General features: G+C 46.4%; 1 protein-coding gene across 4 annotated transcripts in view; it reads right to left on the minus strand.

The window, feature by feature from the left end:
• Positions 1-7,274: 7,274 nt before the first annotated feature.
• sec22a (SEC22 homolog A, vesicle trafficking protein) overlaps positions 7,275-20,055 on the minus strand; it is a 103,234-nt gene continuing 90,453 nt past the window's right edge. For 3 of the 4 annotated variants that reach the window (XM_072469875.1, XM_072469848.1, XM_072469857.1), the window contains 2 exons: positions 9,300-9,365; positions 7,275-7,695 (listed from right to left, as the gene is read on the minus strand). In XM_072469875.1, the coding sequence (XP_072325976.1) occupies positions 7,495-7,695; positions 9,300-9,365 (267 nt within the window). In that variant the 3' untranslated portion in view covers positions 7,275-7,494. Of the gene's footprint in view, positions 7,696-8,585; positions 8,703-9,299; positions 9,366-20,055 lie in introns of all 4 variants that reach the window. The other variant, XM_072469866.1, reaches the window with a different exon arrangement.

The raw sequence follows: 20,055 nt of genomic DNA on the forward strand, positions 1-20,055 counted from the left end.
CATCTGTAGGATGCACTGCAGGGACTCGCCAAAGTTTCTTGGGCAACACCATCCAAATCCATAACCACTGCTATCGAGAAGGACAGGGACAACAGATACATGGGAACACCTGGAAGTCCTCCTCCAAGCCACACGACATCCTGACTTGGAAATATACTGCTGGTCCTTCACTGATGATGGGTCAAAATCCTGTAACTCTCTCCCTAATCCAACATCCAAGCCTTACCCTCACATCTAAAAATCTAATGGTCTCAGCCATGAGTGTGCTCAACGACTCATTCAGTCCTCTCGGGTAGAGAAGTCCAAAGATTCACAACCTTTCGAGAAAATAAGTTCCCTCATTTCCATCCTAAATCATCAACTGTTTATTCCAAGGCTATAGACCGATTTCTATAGTGTTGCCAATCCTCCAGGATTGGCCTGGAGTCTCCAGAAATTGAAGACCAATCTCCAGGACACTGCTGTGTGCGACCCTGGAGAAAATCATTCGGACATTAAAAAGGATTGCTGTTTTTGCTATTTTCTTTACTAGGCATAAAATATACAAATTGTGGGAAATGGACTGTTTGGCCATCAATCAAGCATCATCCAATTGGTTAATGAGTCTTTTTGCTTTCCGATTGGTGTAGGAAGACAGTGTATTGTGGCTGGAGTGTGGGACAAGTGATGAAACCCCCAGAAATATGTTTAATCACAACCTCCAGACTCTCTAACCAGAGGAAACATTCTCCTGGCATCCATCCTGCCAACCCCCTCAGCATTTAATGTTTCAGTCAGATCACCTCTTACTCTTCTGAACTCCAGGACATGTAGGGCTGCTGGTTCCTCAGAGGGCAATCTCCCCATCTCAAGAATCAATCTAGCGAACCTTGTTACATCCTCTCTAAAGAAAGTATATCAAACCAGTACCTGCAGCACGATTGCACAGTTGCTTCACAGCTCCTGGGTCCCAGGTTCGATCCCGGCTTGGGTCACTGTCTGTGCGGAGTCTGCATGTTCTCCCCGTGTCTGTGTGGGTTTCCTCCGGGTGCTCCGGTTTCGTCCCACAGTCCAAAGATGTGCAGGTTAGGTGGACCGGCCATGATAAATTGCCCTTAGTGTCCAAAAAGGTAATGTGGGGTTACGGGGATAGGATGGAGGCGTGGGTTTAAGTGGGGTGCTCCTTCCAAGGGCTGGTGCAGACTTGATGGGCTGAATGGCCTCCTTCTGCACTGTAAATTCTATGATTCTACTCCAATTTTCTTTTTAACAAAGCGCTGTTTTATTTTCTTGACAATGAGAAGCTGCAATTGCTTCAAGGCTGCTTTCCAAGTTGCTCTGTTCCAATTCTATTCCCTAATTGTTTCCTTACTTGTCGTTATTCACCTATACTTTACTTCACAGTACATGTGTGTTCACTTTAGCCATTGTGCTACAGCTTTCCCCCATCCCTCAACAATGTAAACCTGCCATTCTCCTTTCGATTGGGATGGACTTGTGTGCATCTCGACTGCTTTGCATTGATTATTTTCACCATTCAAGGTATTTCATTTTTACATTAATTGCTACTCGAATCTTCACACCATAAGCGGATTAGAGACACTTACAGCAAGTCCAGCATATGGGCTGTAATTTTTCTGCGCTCATTACTTAATCCTCCAAAATGTCTGAAAGTAGAGAAGTCTTTTTGACATGCAGTTTTTGACTGTGGAAATAGAGGTTTCATGGTCTTGTGTTATGGAGTAGAAATGCCAGCGTTGGACTAGGGTGAGCACAGTAAGAAGTCTTACAACACCGGGTTAAAGTCCAACAGGTTTGTTTCAAACACTAGCTTTCGGAGCACTGCTCCTTCCTCAGGTGAATGAAGAGGTATGTTCCAGAAACATATATATATAGATATATATATATATATATATATAGACAAAGTCAAAGGTGCAAGACAATACTTTGAATGCGAGCATTTGCACGTAATTATGTCTTTACAGATCCAGAGATAGGGGTAACCCCAGGTTAAAGAGGTGTGAATTGTCTCAAGCCAGGACAGTTGGTAGGATTTCACAAGCCCAGGCCAGATGGTGTAATGTATTGCGACATGAACCCAAGGACCCGGTTGAGGCCGTACTCATGTGTGCGGAACTTGGCTATGAGTTTCTGCTCGGCCCATCGAGTCTGCTCGCCATTCAATCACTGCTGATATTTTTCTCATCCCTATTCTCCTGCCTTCTCCCCATAACCCCTGATCCCCTTTGTAGTCAAGAACCTATCTATCTCTGTCTTAAAGACACTCAGTGATTTGGCCTCCACAGCCTTCTGCGGCAAAGAGTTCCACAGATTCACCACCGTCTGGCTGAAGAAATTCCTCATCTCTGTTTTAAAGGATCGTCCCTTTAGTCTGAGATGGTGTCCTCTGGTTCTAGTTTTTCTTACTAGTGGAAACATCCTCTCCACATCCACTCTATCCAGGCCTTGCAGTATCCTGCAAGTTTCAATAATATCCCCCTTCATCCCGAGTACAGACCCAGGGTCCTCAACCGTTGCTCAAATGACAAGCTCTTCATTCCAGGGGCCAATACATCCTTCCTTAGATACGGGGCCCAAAACTCCTCACAATACGCCAAATGGGGTCTGACCAGAGCCCTATATAGCCTCAGAAGTACATCCCTGGTCTCGTATTCTAGCCCTCGACATGAATGCTGACATTACATTTGCCTTCCTAACTGCCGACTGAACCTGCGCATTAATCTTAAGAGAATCGTGAACAAGGATTCCCAATTTCCTTTGTGCTTCTGATTTCCTAAGCATTTCCTCATTTAGAAATATGCCTCCATTTCTCCTTCCAAAGTGCATAACCTCATACTTTTTCCACATTGTATTCCATCTCCCACTTCTTTGCCCACTCTCCTAGCCTGTCCAAGTCCTTCTGCAGCCCGCCTACTTACTCAATATTACCTGTCCTTCTACAGATCTTTGTATCATCTGCAAACTTAGCAACAGTTCCTTCTCCCAGATCATTAATGTATATTTTGAAAAGCTGTGGTCCCAGCATTGACCTGAGGCACACCACTAGTCACCGGCTGCCATCTTGAAAAAGGCCCCTTTATTCCCACTCTCTGCCTTCTGCCAGTCAGCCAATCCTCTATCCATGCCAGGATCTTACCCTTAACACTATGGGCTCTTAACTTATTTAACAGTCTCTTATGTGGCACCTTGTCAAAGGCCTTCTGGAAACCTAAATAAATCACGTCCACTGGTTCTCCTTTGTCTAACTTCCTTGTTGCTTCCTCAAAGAACTCTAACATGACCTCCCCTTGACAAAGCTGTGATGACTCAGTCCTATTTTATTATGCATTTCCAAGTACTCCGTGTTTTCATCTTTAATAATGGACTCTGAAATCTAACCAATGACTGAAGTCAGGCTAACTGGCCTAGAATTTCCCGTCTTTTGCCTCCCTCCCTTCTTAAACAGTGGTGCTACATTAGCCACATTCCAGTCCTCTGGGACCCTTCCTGCCTCCAGTGATTCCTGAAAGATCACCATCAATGCCTCCACAATCTCCTCAGCTAGAACCCTGGGGTGTAGTCCATCCGGTCCGGGTGATTTATCCACCTTCAGACCTTTCAGTTTCCCCAGAACCTTCTCCTTAGTGATGGCCACTGCACTCACCTCTGCCCCCTGGTTCTCCTGGAGCTCTGGCATCCCACTGGTGTCTTCTACCGTGAAGACTGATGTAAAGTAACTGTTCAGCTCGTCTGCCATTTCTTTGTTTCCTATTATTATTTCTCCAGCCACATTTTCCAGTGGTCCAATGTCTATTTTTGCCTCTCTCTTATGTTTTATATATTGAAAAAAACTCTTCTATCTTCCTGTGCTACCAATCAAGTGGGCTGCTTTGTTCTGGATGGTGTTGAGCGCCTTGAGTGTTTTTGGTGCTGCACTCATGTAGGTAAGTGGAGAGTATTACATCACACTCCTGACTTGAGCCTTGTAGATGGTGGACAGATGTTGGGGAGTCAGGTAACTTGCCACAGGATTCCCAGCCTCTGACCTGCTCTCATAGCCACAGTATTTGTAAGGCTAGTCCAGTTCAGTGTCTAGTCAATGGTAGCCCCCAGGATGTTGATTGTGGGGTTTCAGCGATGGTAATGCCATTGAATGTCAGGGGGAAGATGATTAGATTCTCTCATTTTGGAGATGGTCATTGCCTGGCGCTTATCAGCCCAAGCCAGTTCTTGCTGCATATGGACATGGGCTGCTTCAGTAGCTAAGCAGTTGAAAATTGAACATTGTGCAGTCAGCAGTGAACATCCCTACTTCCTTATAATGAAGAGAAGGCCATTGATGAAGCAACTGAAGGTGGCTGGGCCTAGGACACAATCCTGAGGAACTCCTGCAACGATGTCCAGTGGACAGTGGATGGGGAGAGGGCTAGAATCAGCAGCAAAGGTTGCATAATTTGTGCTGGGAGCTGAAGAAAATGACTCCAGTCTTCTCATAGAATCATTGAATTTACAGTGCAGAAGGAGGCCATTCATCCCATCGAGTCTACACCGGCCCCTGGGACCCTACCTAAGCCCACACCCTCCACCTTATCCCGGTAAACCAGCCACCCCACATATCGTTTGGACGCTATGGGGCAATTTAGCGTGATTAATCCACTTAACCTGTACATCTTTGGACTGTGGGAGGAAACCGGAGCACCCGGAGGATACACACGCAGACACGGGGAAAACATGTGGACTCCACGCAGACAGTGATCCAAGCCGGGAATCGAACCCGGATCCCTGGCGCTGTGAAGGAACAGTGCTAACCACTGTGCTACCGTGACGCGCCTCATGGGGCCCATGCTGCAACTTATAACTAGAGGAATTTTCTGCTCATCATAAAACAGTTCAACAAGATACATGCAGTGAAGGAGTCAAGATGTGCGATGGGGCTGCTGGCCTCTTGACTGTGGCTGATGGATTCCAGCATTAGAAATGAGGAGGGCCAAAGATAGATCCTTAAGAAACGCTACAGGTAATAACACAGGGATGAGAAGAAATTGTTGGAGATATTCTAGCTATGATTGAATAGATGAGTGGCAAAGAAAACGAGGGAAATCCCACTGAGCTGAACAATTGAAATTCTGTTCTAGTTCATCCTGGATATCGGAAATTCTAAATGCTGCGCATACATTATTGATTTCACTTATGTCAATCATGAATAAGTTGCAAGTGTGCATTCCATTCTTTATGGGATAATTGAGTAGATTGGTACTGGAGTTGAGGTCAGTTTATTTGGAATTATTTGATACAAATTTTGCTGTATTCCTGTTAGTGTTCATGATACTTCAGACACGATTCAAAGTAGATGAAATCTAAAACTCTGCCACGGATTAGGCTATCTGTATCATTTAAATTCAATGCATGAACCTGACATTTCAGCAAAGCTGAGGTGGTAGCTAAGTCAGCCACAAGTAATTTGAATCAATTTAGTGGGATGTAAAATTTTCTCTGGAGCAAAGTGCACAGTGCCCTTCCTTCCCTCTTTCCAATGATATGAGGGATATGGGGCAAATACGTAGCATTAAGTTGCTGATCAACTATGAACTCACTGAATGGCAAAACAGGGCTCGCAAGGCTAAGTAACCTCTTCCTTATGACCCTAAGGTCGGCTTCAAACCTGGTAGCTAGAAATCATCTTAAAAGTGCAATCAGAAGTCTTCCCCTCATACTTTGTGCTTGTATATGAAATAGAGAGTCCTGATTAGCCAAATTGCAACACATTTCCTTGCCTTATCCCATTTTCCCCCCAATTTTATTTGCGAGTTACTCTCTCCAACCACCCAAGGGCCTGTTGTCCTCAAACCATTGTTTCCCTTCAATGGTGGTCAGTGAAGAAGCAAGCTACAGACTCATCCATGCCCTCCAGGTCCAAATGGACAAAACAGTTACCAGAAAGAGCAAGGAAACAGATCCAAAGGATGATCGAACTCTACTTGCTTCGAACCTGTTACATCACTAAGCTTTACCAGTCGCAATCGAAGGTCACAGAACTGATACCTTAACTATTCCTCTCCCCACAGACGCTAAAGACCTGCTGGGTATTTCCAACATTGTCTACTTTTAGGAAGGATGCATATTTGCAACTTTAGGCTGAATAACATTCGAAAAAGTTACATGACAATGTTATTTCTTTTGATGGGAAGATGGGGAATAGCTATTCCATAGGAAATGCCATACTGGAGGTTTCATCAAATATATACAGTGACAGTGTATTTCGAACTGGAGAAAGCATTTGGAATTACTAGTTTCTCTAAATTTATACCTTACTTATTTTATTTATTACCGATTTTCTATAAAAGTCTGGAACATATTTGTGTACTGTATATAGACATTCGCACACGTTATACTTTCTCAAAGAGAGTATATGTCTCACCAACAACTGTGAACATCCAATCAGAAAATAATTTAGATCCCAACAGTGACACAACGTGTCGGTGTAGCAAGGTACCGGGCCATGGGCTGGGAGAGAGTGGATTCAATCCCGCGATTGCTGACAAATTCAGAAAGGCAGTTCTCAAAACAAAGGCTCCATTCTTCACGACTACGTCTTTGTGCAAAATGAGAATCGTGGGGCACACTTGCACTTAGCCTCTTATCAGTGAGTTACAAGATGGCACTGGCAAGGAGCTTGGCAATCAGTTCACTTGCTTCTGTGGATTTTGGGGAGGGCAGAAAGGGTTAGTGCTAAAGAGAGCAAGTTTAAATGAGGAGGTAACCCAGGCAAATTCAGAAAGGATGGCATAAACAAATGGGGCTGGCTGGAAAGGGAAGGTTGGTTGAAGGACAAATATTGATTAGGACACAGAAGACAACTCCCCTGACTTTCTTCACAATTGTGTGATCTATAACAAGCAGCTGCTGAGGAAGACAGACCCTTGGTATAACAATCCATCAGCGTCAGCACCCCCACAGTCCCCCGGTATGTGTTCAAGTCACTGGAAAGGACATGAAAGCGCAGCTTTCACCCTTGTGATCGGCGCTCTCGCACAAAGAACGGTAGCTTAAAATTAAGGTGACAGAGCTGCCAGCTCCCCCAGGTCATACCCTAAGTATGAAACACTGCTTTCTGACGAGAATCAAAAACAAACTGGAAGTACAATTAAAAGGATAAAAGGGAAGAAGTCTTACACTAGTTCAATCCGAACAAAGAACTAATGTAATATCCAGGATTTTTCTACCTGCATGTTGAAACAGGTGGACTTTTATATATATATTGCAGCAATAAGACAGTAAGGAACTGACGGCAGAAATTCGTCTTCACAATTTTTCATTAGTAGCTTTCAATTTTAGAGGGCAGCATTTTGCCACATTTCTGAAAGACTCAAATACATTTTCCCCCATTTGGCCCATTAAATGTACATGTCCCTCTTTGTAAAAAAAAAAAAGCCGAATTCTTTGTCCCAGGCCATTGTGTGCTTCCCATGGAATCATAAATCTTCTGAAACAGGCACCTTCTATAGTCACAGAATCTTAGACGTTGTAGTCTGGGGCTTTTCCCTGTGGCTGCCTCATTCGTGTCTGCAGAGTAGCAAAAGCAGCCACCGTGACGTGAAACAGAATCTGCCAGGTATTGCGGAGTTCATGCAGGTACAGGTTGCACAGGCAGACCAAGCCGAACATCAGAAACGATTTCAAATTCCTCCGTCCACTGTAGCACCCCAGCAAATAACACTGAAAGAAAACGCAGATTTGAAAAGGAATCATTTTTTGTTGTTGCAAGATTCAATTCGGTGCAAAATAAACCTGGTGCAATAAAAAAAGAGTTCATCGCCACGATATTGGCAGGGCTTGTACAAATAATAAAGCTTTTATTTTTCCCAGCTGAAAAAAAAATGACCAACTCAGTTTAAAGCCCAACTCTTAAAAAAAAAAGAGGCAAAATTATGCCAGCGATTAGGCACTTGAGTTAGAGGGAGAGACTGAGGTAGCTGGGAATGTTTACAGCAGGGAATAGACATTGGGAGGCTTTATTTAAGCAGCTCAAGTTCTAATGGACAAAGATAATCCATTTATTAACAAACTGTTTGATAATACTGCAAATTCTAATTAGGGGTAGTGACTCTGACTCAGAGCTAAGAGAATTCAGATGGAACAATCTCACACACAGGGTAAATAATTCAGTGGGTCAGTTGTACGGTGATTTTTAGATAGCTTTTCCTCATCGGCTGAGCTGGACAGAAGACAGAATGGTTTTTTTTCTGCACTGCTTTATACAACCATAGGTACGCCTGGTGTGCTTTTGCTCCAAAACCACTGTTGAATCTCGATATTTGGCACCATGTCCACTGCAGTGTAGTAGTGGAGGGCTGAAAGAAATTCCAATCTAAACGGCACAGTACAAAAAACAGTATTACTGTTACTACGTTGCTTCCATTAATGCATTTGGTCCTGGATTACCATTAGTCACAATCCCAACTTCACCGTTGAAAAGTTCAACAGTAGTTACAGGACGCACAGCGCAGACTGTGACAGAAGCCTGCCTGGTATAATTTACTGCGGGCAAATGAAAGTATCAAAAGGGGAAAGAGAAATCTGTTTGCAAACTATCTGCCCGTGCTTACCCAGCAACAGCGGATGCTCTGTAGAGGTTATTTATTGGCTATTATGCACTCTGGGGCATTCCGAGGGTGCGAAAGGCACCATGTTAATGCAAGTTCTAGTTTTCTGTCGATCTGCATCTGTGCAGCAAAAGACATGCTTCCGTTTAGCTGGCAAAAGTTAGCTGGCGAAATTCCAGAAGTGACCAAAGGCAGTTCTTACAAAATTGCAGCTCAGTTGCGAATACAGATTAGAACAAGAGATTCAATAACATTATAAACTGTCCTTGCAATGAAAGCGACCCTTTAATCTTATCCTTCCAGAAAATCAATCTTGGTCCTCTTCTCATTATAGCAGCTTGCTATTCAGAAATGTCCTACATTACCCACCCTTCCTGTTGATTGCCCTTTGTGTACAGAAATATTTTCTGACAGCGACACCTGCCCTTGGTTGCACTGAACTTACGTAGCTTCTTTCTTTACCCCGGAGCCTGACGCAGCTGGAATCAATGTTTACTTTATCGCATTAACTATCACAAGAGGTATTTTTCACGGCTAAAGGCAAGAATGGTAACAAGAACTTAATAAAACAGGCATTGTAGCCGAAGGGATTTCTCAGCAGTTTTGATGAGGTAGCGATGTGTTTCCACATGTGTTTGACACCTGCACCCCCCCCCCCCCCGAAATGAAACAAAAAGCAAAGATTCACCTGAAATTGCACGATGACTGGAAACTTACTTGATACAAACACGCGGCAGTCCCGATGAAAAAAACAGCAACATTGTTGAATTCCTCCTCATCGTCCTGTTTGATTTAAAAAACAAGCCTGTGTGTTATTCAGAGTGCAGGGAGGCGGGAGAAAGCATTCTCTCTGAAAACTGCAGCATCCACATCACTCGTCCTACCACTGCTGCTGAACATGCAGGCGGCAGAGTTAACATCACTGCTCAGGTGGACATTTCAGCTTCTTGTGTTTACAGTTTTACATTTCTTTACGGCACAGACTGAAACGAGAAGCGACAGGAGGGGCAGAAATGTAACCGATTTGTACAGCTGGTATCTACTTGAACATCACAGAAGTGTTCCCTTAAATTACAAAAAAAGGATGTATATGGGGAAACTGTTGGATTACTACAATTGTCCTTTTACTCTAGACTTCAGTGTGAATCTGGTTCAGGTCAAGGGAATGAAAGCAGTTTCTCAGTTGACTACAAGGATCCTATGTGAAGTGCCTCAACCTTTTACATTAGGCGTGAATGCACATTTTAAAATAAATAGGCAAAATTTGACAACGAGTCATCCAGACTCGAAACATTCATTCCCTTTTCCCACCACAGATGCTGTCAGACCTGCTGAGATGGTCCAGTATTTTCAGTTTTTGTTAAAATAGACGAGAAAGGCTGTAGTGTGAGAAAGCAAAAATCAGTCTGGCCTTCTGAAGCTAAAGGAGGGCAGACATTTCTCCTCGGCTGCCTTTGTTATAACCCGACTGGCCAAATGTTTCTTGCTGATACCATGTCCTGAACTGGGAACGTTGCATGCAAAAAAAGGAAACCCCACAAGTAAAAGGGAACTAAACCACGGGTCCAATGGTCATTAAGAATTGTTACGGTACCCTTCTCGCTGTCAACGCATATTGTATTACACACAAAGCCACACAGAGGCTCTGGGTTAATTACTGATCTCGAGAGTTAGCTGCAGCACGGGACGACGGGGTGTGGGATATCAAATGCCCTTTGGCTCAGGAGGCAAAGAATTCAGTCAGAATTCCTGCTTCTGACTGACTTCCACCGACCCCTCCTGCTGTACACGTGCAGACAGGATCAGGCCCAACTCCCCTTGTCGTCTGCGATCTGCAGATGACACCCATCTGCAGATGACACCCATCGTTTAGATCCGCACTGGAGGTATTCGCTGAGGTACGAGGGCAACTGGTGCCTGTGGAACTGTACCTGGGCCAGGAAGAAATGGGTAAAATAAACCACCTGAAGCATTAAATAACGAGCACACGGACTATCATTCCAGCAGGGGGCCATGTAACACCACAGCCTCAATTCAAATCACCATTCATTCACCTGCTCAAAAAATCTTGAAATGCAGTAACTGTCTGAGTGAGTGAAACCATTACAGGTCACAGCGCATTTAGTCTGAAAAATTGATCTGCTTGCTAGCTAATCCTTTTAGATTCCAACACAGCAGAATAGATTACTTGCATCCTTTGAAAACAGTAACAACATTAAAATGAAACATCATAAATATGCACTGAAACGCAAGATTACAGCCCGACTTTAAAATGCAGCATGTTGTTAAATTGTGTTCTGGAACCTAGTCTGGATCAGTCCAGGCCCAAATCTCTGACTCCTTCAGGGGTGGCCAGAGCATTGTTGCTTTTCATGAAACCGATTGGGGGGTGGTTAGATCCGTGGTGCTATTTCCACCCAGTGATAAAAGAGTTTTCATTTTTCTCACATGTGCATCAAATATACTGGCGGATCGATTTTATTTTGCGGTGAATAGGTCTCTCCTCCTGTGGTGGCAGCTGGTTACTCAGCGATTGTGCCCCGCACTTTGTTGATTTGACTAGTCAGATCCCAGTGCCGCCATGGTGACTGAACATGACATTATTTTTTTTAAAAATATATTTTATTCAAGATTTTTTAGCCAAACATAACAGTACACAGTGTTTCTTTTAAACAACAATAAAGCAATATAAATAACAGTGGCCAGTTTTAAACAAATAAATAAATAATATATAAACAGAAACAAAAACAAAACTAAATGGCAACTGCCTTGTCAAAAATAGATACTCTCCAAAGATACAATCCAACAGTCCAATATACATTACCTATAACAAATGTCTATACATATACAATAACATCCCTGAGAGTCCGTCCGGTCCCCCCCCCCCCCCCCCACCCCCCTCTCCCGCCTGGGTTGCTGCTGTTGTCTTCTTCTTTTCCATTCCCTCTATCTTTCTGTGAGGTAGTCGACGAACGGTTGCCACCGCCTGGTGAACCCTTGAGCCGAACCCCTTAATACGAACTTATTCCGTTCTAACTTTATAAACCCTGCCATGTCGTTTATCCAGGTCTCCACACCCGGGGGTTTGGCTTCCTTCCACATTAACAATATCCTGCACCGGTGGCTACTAGGGACGCAAAGGCCAAAACATCAGCCTCTCTCGCCTCCTGCACTCCCGGCTCTTCTGCAACCCCGAATATAGCCAACCCCCAGCTTGGTTCGACCTGGACCCCCACCACCTTCGAAAGCACCTTTGCCACCCCCACCCAGAACCCCTGTAGTGCCAGACATGACCAGAACATGTGGGTGTGGTTCACAGGGCTTCTCGAGCATCTCCCACACCTATCCTCTACCCCGAAAAATTTACTGAGCCGTGCTCCAGTCATATGCGCCCTGTGTAAAACCTTAAATTGTATCAGGCTTAGCCTGGCACACGAGGACGATGAATTTACCCTACGTAGGGAATCAGCCCACAGCCCCTCCTCAATCTCCTCCCCCAGCTCTTCTTCCCATTTCCCTTTCAGCTCATCTACCATGATCTCCCCCTCAAAGAACAACAAAGAACAAAGAAATGTACAGCACAGGAACAGGCCCTTCGGCCCTCCAAGCCCGTGCCGACCATACTGCCCGACTAAACTACAATCTTCTACACTTCCTGGGTCCGTATCCTTCTATTCCCATCCTATTCATATATTTGTCAAGATGCCCCTTAAATGTCCCTATCGTCCCTGCTTCCACTACCTCCTCCGGTAGTGAGTTCCAGGTACCCACTACCCTCTGCGTAAAAAACTTGCCTCGTACATCTACTCTAAACCTTGCCCCTCTCACCTTAAACCTATGCCCCCTAGTAATTGACCCCTCTACCCTGGGGAAAAGCCTCTGACTATCCACTCTGTCTATGCCCCTCATAATTTTGTATACCTCTATCAGGTCGCCCCTCAACCTCCTTCGTTCTAGTGAGAACAAACCGAGTTTATTCAATCGCTCCTCATAGCTTATGCCCTCCATACCAGGCAACATTCTGGTAAATCTCTTCTGCACCCTCTCTAAACCCTCCACATCCTTCTGGTAGTGTGGCGACCAGAATTGAACACTATACTCCAAGTGTGGCCTAACTAAGGTTCTATACAGCTGCAACATGACTTGCCAATTCTTATACTCAATGCCCCAGCCAATGAAGGCAAGCATGCCGTATGCCTTCTTGACTACCTTCTCCACCTGTGTTGCCCCTTTCAATGACCTGTGGACCTGTACTCCTAGATCTCTTTGACTTTCAATACTCTTGAGGGTTCTACCATTCACTGTATATTCCCTACCTGCATTAGCCCTTCCAAAATGCATTACCTCACATTTGTCCAGATTAAACTCCATCTGCCATCTCTCCGCCCAAGTCTCTAGACAATCTAAATCCTGCTGTATCCTCAGACAGTCCTCATCGCTATCCGCAATTCCACCAACCTTTGTGTCGTCTGCAAACTTACTAATCAGACCAGTTACATTTTCCTCCAAATCATTTATATATACTACAAAGAGCAAAGGTCCCAGCACTGATCCCTGTGGAACACCACTGGTCACAGCCCTCCAATTAGAAAAGCATCCCTCCATTGCTACCCTCTGCCTTCTATGGCCTAGCCAGTTCTGTATCCACCTTGCCAGTTCACCCCTGATCCCGTGTGACTTCACCTTTTGTACTAGTCTACCATGAGGGATCTTGTCAAAGGCCTTACTGAAGTCCATATAGACAACATCTACTGCCCTACCTGCATCAATCATCTTAGTGACCTCCTCGAAAAACTCTATCAAGTTAGTGAGACACGACCTCCCCTTCACAAAACCGTGCTGCCTCTCACTAATACGTCCATTTGCTTCCAAATGGGAGTAGATCCTGTCTCGAAGAATTCTCTCCAGTAATTTCCCTACCACTGAAGTAAGGCTCACCGGCCTGTAGTTCCCGGGATTATCCTTGCTACCCTTCTTAAACAGAGGAACTACATTGGCTATTCTCCAGTCCTCCGGGACATCCCCTGAAGACAGCGAGGATCCAAAGATTTCTGTCAAGGCCTCAGCAATTTCCTCTCCAGCCTCCTTCAGTATTCTGGGGTAGATCCCATCAGGCCCTGGGGACTTATCTACCTTAATATTTTTTAAGACACCCAACACCTCGTCTTTTTGGATCACAATGTGACCCAGGCTATCTACACCCCCTTCTCCAGACTCAACATCTACCAATTCCTTCTCTTTGGTGAATACTGATGCAAAGTATTCATTTAGTACCTCGCCCATTTCCTCTGGCTCCACACATAGATTCCCTTGCCTATCCTTCAGTGGGCCAACCCTTTCCCTGGCTACCCTCTTGCTTTTTATGTACGTGTAAAAAGCCTTGGGATTTTCCTTAACCCTATTTGCCAATGACTTTTCATGACCCCTTCTAGCCCTCCTGACTCCTTGCTTAAGTTCCTTTCTACTTTCCTTATATGCCACACAGGCTTCGTCTGTTCCCAGCCTTTTAGCCCTGACAAATGCCTCCTTTTTCTTTTTGACGAGGCCTACAATATCACTCGTCATCCAAGGTTCCCGAAAATTGCCGTATTTATCTTTCTTCCTCACAGGAACATGCCTGTCCTGTATTCCTTTCAACTGACACTTGAAAGCCTCCCACATGTCAGATGTTGATTTGCCCTCAAACATCCGCCCCCAATCTATGTTCTTCAGTTCCCGCCTAATATTGTTATAATTAGCCTCCCCCCAATTTAGCACATTCATCCTCGGACCACTCTTATCCTTGTCCACCAGCACTTTAAAACTTACTGAATTGTGGTCACTGTTACCGAAATGCTCCCCTACTGAAACCTCTACCACCTGGCCGGGCTCATTCCCCAATACCAGGTCCAGTACCGCCCCTTCCCTAGTTGGACTGTTTACATATTGTTTTAAGAAGCCCTCCTGGATGCTCCTTACAAACTCCGCCCCGTCTAAGCCCCTGGCACTAAGTGAGTCCCAGTCAATATTGGGGAAGTTGAAGTCTCCCATCACCACAACCCTGTTGTTTTTACTCTTTTCCAAAATCTGTCTACCTATCTGCTCCTCTATCTCCCGCTGGCTGTTGGGAGGCCTGTAGTATACCCCCAACATTGTGACTGCACCCTTCTTATTCCTGATCTCTACCCATATCGCCTCACTGCCCTCTGAGGTGTCCTCTCGCAGTATAGCTGTGATATTCTCCTGAACAAGTAGCGCAACTCCGCCTCCCCTTTTACATCCCCCTCTATCCCGCCTGAAACATCTAAATCCTGGAACGTTTAGCTGCCAATCCTGCCCTTCCCTCAACCAGGTCTCTGTAATGGCAACAACATCATAGTTCCAAGTAGTAATCCAAGCTCTAAGTTCATCTGCCTTACCCGTAATGCTCCTTGCATTAAAACATATGCACTTCAGGCCACCAGACCCGCTGTGTTCAGCAACTTTTCCCCGTCTGCTCTGCCTCAGAGCCACACTGTCCCTATTCCCTAGTTCTCCCTCAATGCCCTCACCTTCTGACCTATTGCTCCCGTGCCCACCCCCCTGCCATACTAGTTTAAACCCTCCCGTGTGACACTAGCAAACCTCGCGGCCAGGATATTTATGCCTCTCCGGTTTAGATGCAACCCGTCCATCTTATACAGGTCACACCTGCCCCGGAAGAGCTCCCAGTGGTCCAGATAACGGAAACCCTCCCTCCTACACCAGCTGTTTAGCCACGTGTTTGTCTGCTCTATCTTCCTATTTCTAGCCTCACCGGCACGTGGCACAGGGAGTAATCCCGAGATTACAACCCTCGAGGTCCTGTCTTTTAACTTTCTGCCTCGCTCCCTGAGCTCCTGCTGCAGGACCTCATGCCCCTTCCTGCCTATGTCGTTAGTACCAATATGTACAACGACCTCTGCCTGTTTGCCCTCCCCCTTCAGGATTCCCTCTACCCGTTCGGAGACATCCTGGACCCTGGCACCAGGGAGGCAACATACCATCCTGGAGTCTCTTTCACGTCCACAGAAGCGCCTATCTGTGCCCCTGACTATAGAGTCCCCTATTACTATTACTCTTCTGCGCTTTGACCCTCCCTTCTGAACATCAGAGCCAGCCGTGGTGCCACCGCTCTGGCTGCTGCTGTTTTCCCCTGATAGGCTATCCCCCCCGACAGTATCCAAAGGGGTATATCTGTTCGAGAGGGGGACAACCACAGGGGATTCCTGCACTGACTGCCTGCCATTTCTGGTGGTCACCCATTTCTCTGCCTGCACCTTGGGTGTGACCACATTTACATAACTGCGATCTATGACGCTTTCCGCCACCTGCATGCTCCTAAGTGCATCCAATTGCTGCTCCAACCGAACCATGCGGTCTGTGAGGAGCTGCAGTTGGGTGCACTTTCTGCAGATGAAGCCATCCGGGACGCTGGAAGCCTCCCGGACCTGCCACATCTCACAGTCAGAGCACAGCACCCCTCTAACTGCCATTGCGTCAATTAATTAAAATTTGTTTTTTTTTTGTTTTAAATACTTTTTTAAAAAATTGCAAAGTTACTGTCAACTATCTGTTTCCTAGCACTAGATTTCTAATAGAAATGCGATAGCTAACTATAATACTCTCCGATCTCTGGCTTAGATATCCTCTAAATTATAATTAAGTCATTATGTTTAATTAGTTCCCAAATACTCAAATTTTTTTTAAATTTAGGTTAGAATCCCAACCAGCCACTCTGGCCACAGCTTTTCTGTGATGTCACTTCAGTTTCCCCCCGACACACACAATTTGAAAAAAGGTATAAAAGTAAAAATCACTTACTTACCTTCTTACCTTCTGAGTGTCTGAGATGTTCTCAGGTTCTCTCGCTGACAGAGACTGCTCCTCCACCTCCGATCCTTGACCTGCACAATGCTAATAATATAATAATATAATATGGCACTTACCTTACACCAATGGGTCTTATTATTAGGTTAGAGGAGGAGGGCGGGTGGGAGACACTACACGTGTAGTGTCTCGGGTTTCCTCTCCACCAGAATTTATTGGTTGGGGGGGGGGACTTGCCAGAAGTCGAACTTCCGGTTCCCGCCTTATATAAAAACAAATAAAACAGAAAAGAAGAACAGACACGGGACCAGGTAAGGCTTTTTAAATACACTACTCACCTCCCAGAAGGCCCCTGCGCACCGCTGCCGCCGAAATCCAAAGGGCTGCTCCTGTAAAGGTAAGGCTTTTTAAATACACTACTCACCTCCAAGAAGGCCCCTGCGCACCGCTGCCGCCGAAATCCAAAGGGCTGCTCCTGTAAAGGTAAGAGCTTTTAAACTCACTACTCACCTCCCAGAAGGCCCCTGCGCACCGCTGCCGCCGAAATCCAAAGGGCTGCTCCTGTAAAGGTAAGGCTTTTTAAATACACTACTCACCTCCAAGAAGGCCCCTGCGCACCGCTGCCGCCGAAATCCAAAGGGCTGCTCCTGTAAAGGTAAGAGCTTTTAAACTCACTACTCACCTCCCAGAAGGCCCCTGCGCACCGCTGCCGCCGAAATCCAAAGGGCTGCTCCTGTAAAGGTAAGGCTTTTTAAATACACTACTCACCTCCCAGAAGGCCCCTGCGCACCGCTGCCGCCGAAATCCAAAGGGCTGCTCCTGTAAAGGTAAGAGCTTTTAAACTCACTACTCACCTCCCAGAAGGCCCCTGCGCACCGCTGCCGCCGAAATCCCCTCGTCCCTCATTTCCCTATATATGTCCGACACCTTACCATCCCCCACCCATGTCTCTGCGATCACTCTATCCTGCACCTCCTGCATCGGGAGCTGCGGGAATTCCCTCACCTGTTGCCTCGCAAAAGCCCTCACTTGCATATACCGAAATGCATTCCCTTGGGGCAACCAATATTTTTCCGTCAGCGCTCCCAGACTCGCAAACGTCCCATCTACGAACAGATCTCTCAATTGTGCTACCCCTGCTCTTTGCCATGCTCCAAATCCCCCATCCATTCTCCCCGGAACAAACCTATGGTTATTTCTTATCGGGGACCGCACCGAGGCTCCCGTCCTTCCCCTATGCCATCTCCACTGCCCCCAAATTTTCAATGTAGCCACCACCACCACCGGGCTTGTGGTGTATTTCTTTGGTGAGAACGGCAACGGTGCCGTCACCATTGCTTGTAGGCTAGTCCCCCTGCAGGACGCCCTCTCCAATCTCTTCCACGCCGCTCCCTCCCCTTCTCCCACCCACTTACACACCATTGAAATATTGGCGGCCCAGTAGTACTCACTTAGGCTCGGTAGTGCCAGCCCCCCCCTGTCCCTACTACGCTGCAAAAATCCCCTCCACACTCTCGGGGTCTTCCCGGCCCACACAAAACTCATAATACTCTTCTCGATTCTTTTGAAAAAAGCCTTCGTGACCACCACCGGGAGGCACTGAAACACAAAAAGGAATCTCGGGAGGACCACCATTTTAACCGCCTGCACCCTACCTGCCAGTGACAGGGACACCATGTCCCATCTCTTAAAGTCCTCCTCCATCTGTTCCACCAACCACGTTAAATTAAGCCTATGTAATGTACCCCAATTCTTGGCTATCTGGATCCCCAAGTATCGGAAGTCCCTTGTTACCTTCCTCAATTCTAAATCCTCTATTTCTCTGCTCTGCTCCCCTGGATGCACCACAAACAACTCACTTTTCCCCATGTTCAATTTATACCCTGAAAAATCCCCAAACTCCCCAAGTATCCGCATTATCTCTGGCATCCCCTCCGCCGGGTCCGCCACATATAACAACAAATCATCCGCATACAGAGATACCCGGTGTTCTTCTCCTCCCGAGTACTCCCCTCCACTTCCTGGAACCCCTCAATGCTATTGCCAGGGGCTCAATCGCCAGTGCAAACAATAACGGGGACAGAGGACATCCCTGCCTCGTCCCTCTATGGAGCCGAAAATAATCAGACCCCCGTCCATTCGTGACCACGCTCGCCATCGGGGCCCTATACAGCAACTGTACCCATCTGATATACCCATCTCCAAAGCCAAATCTCCTCAGCACCTCCCACAAATAATCCCACTCCACTCTATCAAATGCTTTCTCGGCATCCATCGCCACCACTATCTCCGCTTCCCCCTCTGGTGGGGGCATCATCATTACCCCTAGCAGCCTCCGTATATTTGTATTCAGCTGTCTCCCCTTCACAAACCCAGTTTGGTCCTCATGAACCACCCCCGGGACACAATGCTCTATCCTCGTTGCCATTACCTTGGCCAGAATCTTAGCGTCCACATTCAGGAGGGAAATGGGCCTATAGGACCCGCATTGCAGCGGGTCTTTTTCCTTCTTTAGGAGGAGCGATATCGTTGCCTCTGACATAGTCGGGGGCAGCTGCCCCCTTTCCCTAGCCTCATTAAAGGTTCTAATCAGTAGCGGGGCCAGCAAGTCCATATATTTCCTATAGAATTCCACTGGGAATCCGTCTGGTCCCGGGGCCTTCCCCGCCTGCATGCTCCCAATCCCTTTCACTACTTCCTCCGTCTCAATCTGTGCTCCCAGTCCCGCCCTCTCCTGCTCCTCCACCTTAGGAAATTCCAGCTGATCCAGAAAGCACATCATTCTCTCCTTCCCATCCGGGGGCTGAGCTTCATATAATCTTTCATAAAATGCCTTAAACACTCCATTCACTCCCTCCTCATCTCTCACCCCCCCTATCTCCCTCGCTGCTCCCCTTTTCCTCAGTTGGTGGGCCAGCAACCTGCTCGCCTTCTCCCCATATTCGTACTGTACACCCTGTGCCTTCCTCCATTGTGCCTCTGCATTACCCGTAGTCAACAAGTCAAATTCTACATGTAGCCTTTGCCTTTCCCTGTACAGTCCCTCCTCCGGTGCTTCCGCAAATTGTCTGTCTACCCTCAGAAGTTCTTTCAACAACCGCTCCCTTTCCCTACCCTCCTGCTTTCCTTTATGTGCCCTAATAGATATCAGCTCCCCTCTAACCACTGCCTTCAGCGCCTCCCAGACCACTCCCACCTGAACCTCCCCATTATCATTGAGTTCCAAGTACCTTTCAATACACCCCCTCACCCTTAAACACACCCCCTCATCTGCCAATAATCCCATGTCCATTCTCCAGGGTGGATGCTGTTCTTTTTCCTCCCCATCTCCAGGTCCACCCAATGTGGAGCGTGATCCGAAATAGCTATAGCCGTGTACTCCGTCCCCGTCACCTTCGGGATCAGTGCCCTTCACAAAACAAATAAGTCTATCCGTGAATTAACTTTGTGGACATAGGAGAAAAACGAAAAATCCTTACTCCTAGGTCTACTAGATCTCCAGGGGTCTACTCCTCCCATCTGCTCCATAAAGTCCTTAAGCACCCTAGCTGCAGCCGGCCTCCTTCCGGTCCTGGACCTCGATCTGTCCAGCCCTGGGTCCAGCACCGTATTAAAATCTCCATCCATTACCAACTTCCCCACCTCT

This window comes from Scyliorhinus torazame, chromosome 2 (assembly GCF_047496885.1).
Source record: "Scyliorhinus torazame isolate Kashiwa2021f chromosome 2, sScyTor2.1, whole genome shotgun sequence".
Classification (NCBI taxonomy): Eukaryota; Metazoa; Chordata; class Chondrichthyes; order Carcharhiniformes; family Scyliorhinidae; genus Scyliorhinus; species Scyliorhinus torazame.